At 43.1% G+C, this 9,288-nt stretch overlaps 1 protein-coding gene across 3 annotated transcripts in view; it reads right to left on the bottom strand.

Annotated features, from left to right (window-relative positions):
* Nucleotides 1–221: 221 nt before the first annotated feature.
* The window catches only part of LOC112148571, a 13,335-nt gene continuing 4,268 nt past the window's right edge, over nt 222–9,288 (bottom strand). The window contains exons 8-13 of one of the 3 annotated variants that reach the window (XM_024275797.1): nt 6,182–8,066; nt 3,534–3,626; nt 3,290–3,421; nt 2,714–2,947; nt 2,544–2,633; nt 222–780 (exon numbers count right to left, since the gene is read on the bottom strand). In XM_024275797.1, the coding sequence (XP_024131565.1) occupies nt 491–780; nt 2,544–2,633; nt 2,714–2,947; nt 3,290–3,421; nt 3,534–3,626; nt 6,182–8,066 (2,724 nt within the window). In that variant the 3' untranslated portion in view covers nt 222–490. The remainder of the gene's footprint in view (nt 781–2,543; nt 2,634–2,713; nt 2,948–3,289; nt 3,422–3,533; nt 3,627–6,181; nt 8,067–9,288) is intronic. The other 2 variants (XM_024275798.1, XM_024275799.1) reach the window with 2 other exon arrangements.

Here is a 9,288-nt window from a genome sequence, read left to right as displayed (position 1 = left end):
AATATTTCCTGTTTTCTAAGTACGTTTTGAACCAGTTTAGTTTTATAGTTTAGTTTCATTTATAAATGAATAATTTATTTTAAAATAGCAAAAATTTTCAGACATTTTAATTTTTTTGGGCCAAACACTAATATTTTTTTCCTTTTTTTAATTTGGATTTCAAATAATATTGGCCCCAACTTAGCTCCATACAGTTGTAACAAAACCCTTTGAAAGAAATGTTTCTATTTGACATCTTTTACTCTGAAAAGTACACTTTTTTTTTAACAAAATGCTTCAACTTTTCAAAGGGAGAATCAAAAAATTCATTCTAACTGGACTTAAGTCTCCAAACTTCGACTAAATCTGTAAAACTTCAGTTGTTAGATTTATAAAACGGTAACAAAAGGTCCATAAAATGAAAGAAAACGTTTGTTTCAATGTTAAATGTTTCTGCTGAACACAACGTTGAGTTTTTTCAGGAACCCTGAAACAGAACGTGAGGTTTCAGCTACAGCTGCTGCAGGACGCTCCGGTGCCGAGAGTTCTCCGATCTGCCGCCTTTCTTCCAGGAGCGCCTGGCGGAGCCGCTCTGCCTCTGCAGCGTGGTGATCCGGTTTCGGACGTAGTCCTTCACGCCTCTCCAGGAGCGGGCCCGCAGTGCCTGTGGCTCCGCCTCCAGACACAGGACGCAGTCGTTCTTCTGAGGAACCTTGTGCTGGGTGATGAAGCGCATCATGTGCCTCTCCACGGCGTGGACCTCGGACTCCGCCCACTTCACCTTGGTCGGCGCTCTGGAGTCTGGGAGGACACGTTTACATGTCAGAGAGGATTTGAACCACAGACCAGAGGCTCCGCCCATATGGAGGTGAATTGTGGCCAATATTTGAAACAAAATAAACAAATTGAAAAAAATATTGATGTTTAGCCAAAACAAATGTAAAATGTCTGAAGCTTTTTTATGGAGTCAAATCAAAGTGGACGAAAAAACAGATTGAAAACTTCAAAAATATGAATTGTAACTGAAAAAAAAAATTGAAATTTGAAAACAAGACATTGTGAAAATTTAAAAAAAATGTTTTGAAAATTTTAAGAAGAAAAATACTTCCAACTTGAATAAAAAAAAATACAAAATTACCAATTGAAAAAGAATCATGTATCCATTAGTAACAGCTGCTGTTTTGAATTTTAAACTTTTCTTTTTTTGATACTTTACTTCCAGTCCTCAGTTTACAGTCTCTGATTTTCCAGTTTTTCTGCTGAGCTGATCCTAATTTCATATGGAGGCGGAGCTTTGAGCTCATTGGTTATCGGGACGTGTTTCCCATGGGGGCAGAGAGGACCCCTCACTACTCATTTTCTACACGTTTCTCAGACACATTAATATTTTCACACTTTCTTTCTCATTTTTTATTCTCTCTGTTCAAACTTTCATAGAAAACTAAGTCTAGTATTAGGGTGAAAACAAGGATCTGATCACCATGACGATTTATGGAACTCTGCCAGGTGAAAAACGGCACAAAGCAGATCGATTGACAAGTTCAGCAGAAAAGTAGCGTCGAAAAAAGTCCATCAGACAGTGAGACCGTCGAAGCTGCACCGTGATATTAGGGAGGTGAACCGCAGTGATGCTGTCTAAGTTTGATCCGACATAACGACATAAACGTTCTGCAGCAGAACAGACGTCACATCAACATTACCTCTTAGGGGATCATGGGAAACAGTTTTGGGTAGCCAATGAGCTCGAAGCCCCGCCCCCATGTAAGATTAGGATCAGCTCAGCAGCGAAAACTCAAAAATGAGAACCTGAAAACAGAGATTCATTAAAAAAAAGAAACGTTTAAAATTCAAGGCAGTAGCTGTTGCTAATGGATACATTATTTTTCAATTAGTCATTTTTATATTTACATTTTTTTAATTCAAGTTTTCAGTAATTTTTTAATTTAATTATTATGATAATTATTTTTATAATTATTATAAACTTAATTATTTTCAGCTTTTTTAAGTTTCAGAACTCAAAATGTCATTTTCAAACTTTTTTTTTCAGTTTCAAATCTCTTTTTCCCTTTCATCTCTTTTTTTTTGTTTTCAATTTAAAAATTTCCAGGTTTCGAACAGGAAAAAAAAAGATCTGAAACTTAAAAAAAGTTTGGAAGTTGAAATTTTGAGTTTTGAAACGCTAAAAAAAACAGAACATTTGCAGCAGAAAATAATAAAGTTTATTTTAGAAAAGCAAAACGTTTCTGACATTTTACTTTTTTTTTGGAAAACACCAATATTTTTTCCATTTGTTTTACTTGGGTTTCAAATAATATTGGCCCCATTTTAGCTCCATACCTCCATTACCTTTTCATAAACCTCTGGAGATGGATCTGCGGCTGAAAGCCCTCAAATGCATCACCAGAGCTTCTGTTCCTGGATCAACATCAACAGTCATTCACATCCATAGAATCCAACATCATAACTACATTTTTACTACACTCTACTATAGTTCTAAAGATCACGAGTCAGCCATCTTCAAATACTCATACTGTAATCCCATTACTTCCTGTCTGAACAACCACCTGAGGGATGCGCTCTGGGGGGGGCTGCTGGTGTCCCGTCAGGCGTCTGGATGGGGGGCGCCGCTCTGGCTTTCTCTCCCGAGGATTTCCCTGCAGCAGAAAGAAGGAGACCACGCTGAGGTCAGAGGTCGTCTTCAGGCCCCGCCTCCTCCTGTTCAGGCCTTCTTTACCAGCAGGCCTCACGCCGGAGCCGCTCTGCCGGCGCAGCGTGGTGATCCGGTTCCGGACGTAGTCCTTCACGGCCTTCCAGGAGCGCGCCCTCAGCGCCCGAGGCTCGGCGTCCAGACACTGCAGGCAGTCGTACTTCTGCGGCACTCTGTGCTTCCGGATGAACTCCATCAGGTGCTGCTCCACGGCGCGCACCTCCGCCTCCGACCATTTCGACTTGGACGGTTTACGGGAACCTGCAGGAGAAACGCAGGAACACAATCAGTCAGTAACACTGAGAAATCTTGAGATCAAGTCATGAGAATGAAAAATAAAAACTGTTTATTAAAGTTCGTTAAGAAAATTGGATCCACATTTTGTAAAGTTTCAATGTTTTCATCTTTAAGCTGAATTAAGAGGTGATTTTATGATGTCTGCTTATATCTTTGAATCATCAAAATCCTCCAAACATTTCCACCTGGAGGACTCATGCCCAGCCGGATAAGCCCCGCCCTCACTGACCTCCTGTGGACCCGCCCCCTCAAACTTTCAGAGAAACCAGATCAAACGTAGATTTAAGAAACAGCCAGCAGAACGACCTCGTCTCCTGGCTTCGCCGCTCCTGTGGCCATGCCCCGCCCCCTCCTGTCCTTGATGTTCAGCAGAACCGCGGTCTGGACCCGACGCTCCGTTGTGTTGGTCTGAAGGACTCCCAGATGTTTGTGATCTGACTGCAACAGAGAGAGTGGGAGGAGAAGTGTTAGGAGGCAGATGCTGCTGTGGATCAGCGGTTCCGATCGGGTTCTGAAAAAGGTGAAGTTCTGGTGCTGAGGCTGGAAAAACCTGCAATGAGGAACTTTTTAAAGGGTTCCATCTCTGGTTCTTGTTGCTGCAGGCAACAGCAGGCAGGTTGTCCCATATTAAAGAAAGGATTGACTGCAGGAAACACAGAAGTCTGCAGTCAAACAAACGCTGATGGAACGTCAGCAGAAGCCACTGGACTGGAGAGTGGAACAGCTTCAGTTTTATTCTTTATTTATACACCAAGTGTTTGACAAATGACCCGTAAAACTGTCCAAATTCAATACAAATACTAAGCAGGAAGTTTATGGAGCTAAAGATTGATTGATTGATTGATTGATTGATTGATTGATTGATTGATTGATTGATTGATTGATTGATTGATTGATTGATTGATTGATTGATCGATCGATTGATTGATCGATTTATTGGTTTATTTCAAGCATAGATTGGAGAAAAAAAAATCAAACAAGCTTTTGGCTGATTTTACAACATGTATGGAGTTAGATTGGGGCCAATATTATTTGAAACTCAAATTAAACTAATTGAAAAAAATATTGTTTGGCCTAAAAAAAGTTTTTGCTATTTTAAAATAAACTCAATTATTTTAGGCTTCAAATGTTCAATTTTTTAAGTTTCAAAATTCTAAATGTCATTTTTAAACTTTTTTTTCAGTTTCAACTTTTGAAATGTTCAGATTTGAAAATGAAAAAAAGAGTTGAAAGTGAAAAAACTATTTGAAACTGAAATTCTGAAAGCTAAAACAGAACATTTGAAGCTACAATAATTAATTTTATGTTAGAACAGCAAAAGTTTCAGAAATTGTCATTTTTTTGGCGAAACACCAATATTTCATTTGGGCTTCAGGAACCGTTCCCCCTTCTCTAGCTCCATACATGTTGTAAAATCAGCCAAAAGCTCGTCTATATAAAAATGTCAGGATTTTTTTTATCAGAATCAGAATCAGGTGTCAACGGCGATCCAGAGTGTTTAGGTTTCTGCTAACAGATCCTTGGGACGTAGAGAGGCTCTATGGAGCTACATTGGAGTAAAAATTATTTGAAAACCAAATAAAACAAATTAAAAAAAATATTGATGTTTGGCCAAAAAAAGGAAAATGACAGAAACGTTTTGCTATTCCAAAATAAACTTAGTTATTTTCAGCTTCAATTGTTGTTTTTTTAGGTTTCAAAACTCAAAATTTCAATTTCAAAATTTTTTTCACTGTCAACTTTTTTTTTTTTTTTTAATACATAGTTACATTTCAATAAGAAAGTGTTCGCACATCATTTTTGAAAAATGTGCGGCCAGTGCTGAACTTCTTTCTTAGCCAACAGATCCAGAGGAAATGGTTACGGTTAGGATTATGGTTACGGTTAGGATTATGGTTACGGTTATGGTTACAGAGTCTAATGGTTCCTGAGTGCGGCTACCTCTGCAGCTCATGGCTCCACCACAGGAGGGGTCAGATGTGGAGAACATATTCACACATTTAGGAGCGTGACAGTTAATGGGACTTTAACTTTAAGTCTAATTTGAAATACGTGTGTCCAACAACAAAATCCAGCCTTGGACACACAAATGCGTGCGGGCAAAGCAGCAACGTGATCATGGCGGCACGTATTATATGAAGCCAGCATGAATTTCCATCTCATTCTGTAAATACGTGTGAAAAACTTCAGCTTTTCGGTAATAGTAGTTGTTTTAAAAAAAGATGTTCATATCACTAAAAAAAAGTGTTTTCCTTTTCAACAATCTCACTCCTGATTGGTGACCGTGGTTGCCATAGAAACAGTGACTCAGACCGCCTTGGGTAAATCACTGCTCACGGAGGACGTCTGGCTCCAATATGGCGGCGTCCGCATCACAAAAAAACAAAAGGCGACTGAACTGATTTGGTTGAAGAACTAAACCGTTCGTATGGACGACGCGACTCTCAGTTCTCACAGAGAGTCAATGGATTCAAATTAAAAGTTTAATTTTGGTTCCAAATTGACCTGGTAGTCATGTAAAGAGAGTAAAACTGGAGTCATGTTTTTGGCCGGAACGAGGATCCGATACTGTCAGAATTCTGCAATCTTCCATCCATCCATCTTCTTGACCGCTTCTTCCCTTTCGGGGTCGCGGGGTGCCGGAGCCTATCCCGGCTAGGTACAAATATTTTCTATATCTATTCACGATCTTTATGAATATAGTCAAGTGTAGTAAAATACTCCTTTTGGTAGTGTAATTATTGTTAATAAGCAGAATAATGTTAGTTTTTAAGGATATAAACTAAACAAACTGAATGTGTTTCTGTCACCAGAACTGAAGAAACCTTCAAAATAAAGCGTCGGGAAGATTCTCATCTTCAAAGTAAAATTATGACATTTTTAGTTTACTGGGATAAGTACTGTAAAAAATATTTTGTTTTAAGTTTAAAGTCGTTTGTATTATAAAGAGTCAGAGTGCAGCAAAGTTGAACAAAGTTGTGAGAGTTTGGGACCAAAAGGTCCTTTTTCATTTTCTGAGTCATCAAGACCAAAACTTTATCTTTAGTGAACAACAGTTCCTTGTTTCAGATGTCGACCTCATTAGAGAGATCAGGAATATACGTCCATCAAACTCATTTTGACAGGTGACCTTTGACCCTTTATATAGAAATTTGATATTAAATCGTTACGTCATCTTGAGGGGCGGGGCACCGGTACCTCCGGTCTCCATGAAGCTGTCGTCACACACGGCGCCGCTGTCCCGCCGCAGCGTCTGGACGGGGTTGTCCGGCCCCAGCACCAGCAGCGCCTCGTCCTCCTCCAGGTTGATCAGCTGCAGCATGGCGGCGAAGTGCCTCCGGATCTGCAGCGCCGTGAGCGCGGCGGGCTTCTGCGCCCGGCACTCCCTGACGAAGTGCTGGACGCACGCGGAGCCCTTGTAGGCGGTCTGCGCGGACGGGCGCGCGAACAGGAACCTGTTGTTCTTGGGGATTCCACATTCTTCCCGGACCTTCATGAGGAGCTCCAGGGAAGACTCCAGGGACGGTTTGAGCAGAACCGGAACCATTCTGCCGCTGCTGGCTCGGATGTCGATCCTGGTGAAGAACCGGCACATCCTCCGCTCCAGGTCGGACACGGACACGTCCATGTCGTCCAGCTGCTCCGACCTTTTCCGTGACAGGAACTTGGCCACGGAAATCTTGGACACCTCCTCCGTCTTCCTGCGGTTGAAGAGGATGGTGCGGGCGAGCACCGCCCGGGTCAGAGCGGCGTAGTTCTCCACGCTGACTCGCTCTCGGAGCTTCTGCTCGGCGAGCCGGTGGACCTCCTCCGCGTGGAACTGCAGCAGCTTCACGTCCTCGGCGAGAGGAACGTCTGCCTCTTTCTTCCGTTTCAGTTCTCTGAGGTTCCTCAGCGCCGCCGATGAAACCAGCTTGTTCCATTTCCTTTTGTAGACTGACAGGAACATCCTGGCAGACTCCGCCCTCTCCGCGTCCTCTGACTGCACGGCGCCGGCCTCCACGATGCCGCAGATCTTCTGCAGGTTGTAGCCCAGCTTGATGGCCAGCGAGGGGCAGCTGAAGCGTTTCTTGTCGTGGTCGTAGCCCGACAGGACCCTCACGGCGGAGACCACGTGGTGGAAGTTCTGGGGGTGGAAGAAGTCCTGCAGCCTCTCCAGGGGCGTGGTCTTCTGGGCCTCCAGCACCAGCCTGGCGGTCTGCCGCAGGTTCTGCCGGATGTAGTTAAAGTCGTCCCTGCTGTGCTCGCCCAGCATCTGCTCTGCAAACCGTAAGATGGTCCGGTCCTCCACGATGGCCCGCGTCACCTCGTCGTACACCATCTCGCTGATGATGTCCTTCACGCTCTCGCTGATGCCTCGCTCTGCGAAGTTCACCGCTAGGAGCGCGCAATGCGAGACGATGCGCTTCCGCGCCGCCGCCGGCTCCTCCTCCGCCTTCACCTTATCCGGGCAGTTCTTCAGGTGCCTGAAGAGCGTCTTGGCTCCGAACAGGCCGTGGCAGTGAATGCAGTGAGCGAACTCGGCGGCCTTGGTGGGCCGGCTCGGTCTCTTCTTCACAGCCAGCTGGCCCCGCCCCGAGCTCAGAACCTTCTTGTTGTGAGCGAAGTTCCCCTCGTTGGTCAGCTTATTCCAGATCCTGCTCCTCTCCTTGGAATGAGGAGGATACTGGAAGGCCACCGCCACCTCCGCCCTGTCGCTGTGGACGTTCACGAGGTGCCGCGGCACTTTGAGGAAGGGCTTGGAGCAGAACAGGCAGTAGTTCCTCTTGTCGTACGCTCGCCGCGCTTTGGTGCTGGTGGCAGGAAGCACCATGGTCTCCAAGCTCCGCCTCTGAGGGCTTTTCTGCGTCGGAGGGGGAGGAGAGTCGCCGCTCTCCTCAGACGAAGACTCCTCAGATTCAGCTCTCTGTTCCTGCTTGAGGGCCGGCTCCTCCCCCGCGGGGCTACAGGCTCGGCTCGGACTGGTTGGAGCAGGGGGGGGCACATCTTCATCCTCAGACCAGGAGTCGGAGAAGCTGTTGTCTCCACTTGGTAGGTAGTCATCGTCACGGTCATCAGACTTGACGGGTTTGTCTTCCTTCTGCTGGAAACGGACACAGACAGGAGAAGGTCTTTGAAGGTCGGAGAGTTCTGTCCCGGAGACCAAAGACGTCACGGGTTAGATCCTAAACCGTCACGTTTACCGCTCCTGTCGTCAGACTTTGCCATAAACTTTGGAGCTTTTCAGATTAAACCATAACATGAACCAAATCCTAGAAATAAACTTCATCCAACAGTAAATTAAAGCTACGAGTGCTGTAGTATGGCCCCGCCCCTAAACTCTACAAACGAGAACACCCCCGTCTCTTTTGATCCTCTAAATTCAATTCAATTTAATTTTGAGTTTACGCATTTATACACATTTGTTTAGAAATACAATAAAATTCTATAAATGTTTTGAATATTAATCTGATCCAGATCAGATCCTGTAAATGTATCAGTGAAATCATGAGATTAATATCATCCAGAGTTACATGGATTCTCTAAAGGAGAAGTTCCAACGATTGTTCTGCTTCTCCTGGAGGACGTTTCAGTTTGGCCACTAGGTGGCGATGGCGCTATAGTATTACACCTTATTCCAGAAGAAGAAAGAATGAGCAAAAACTGTGATTTAGACCATAAATAATTACTTTCAAAATATTTCCTTAAAAGAATTTAGAAAATTCATATGAAGATGTTCATGTTTAGGACGATTAGCGTTAGCATGAGCCGTCCTATGGGAAATCCCATTATACATTAGCATCAAGCTAGCTTTCTGTGCTAGATCAATCTATATTTTTATGAATCGATTATTGATTTATTAAGCTTCAAACTGATGTCAACCCAACCCTTCTACAAACCCCTGTATATGTGAGTGGTGGTCTTCAACAGATCCGTTTAAATTAGACAATGCTTCTGGTTTCTGGACTTCTATTTTCAAAATAAAATGCTACTACAAGAAATGTAGTTTTGAAAAGTCTAAAAATGTCAGTAGATTTTCTTATACAGACGATGAAGATTCAAAGAAACAAAGTTGTTGATTTTCTAGAAGTCGTTTATGATTTGAAAAAAAATCTATTTCATTCCATTTTTCCCTCAGAATATAATTTTAATACTCAATCCAGGCTTTGATTATCTTTCAGACTGATCATATTTTGTTTTTACATAAATCCTCACTCATAAGGTATTTTTTAAACACAAAGGAACATTTTCTGGGGTAAAACTTTCTAAACCTAATTCAGCTTTTCTGTAGAAAAATTCTCAAATTTTATGTTTCCACAAATCTG

Source organism: Oryzias melastigma, linkage group LG9, assembly GCF_002922805.2.
Source record: "Oryzias melastigma strain HK-1 linkage group LG9, ASM292280v2, whole genome shotgun sequence".
Taxonomy (NCBI): Eukaryota; Metazoa; Chordata; class Actinopteri; order Beloniformes; family Adrianichthyidae; genus Oryzias; species Oryzias melastigma.
The sequence above is the reverse complement of the archived record's forward strand: the minus strand, read 5'-3'. Positions and strand labels throughout refer to the sequence as shown.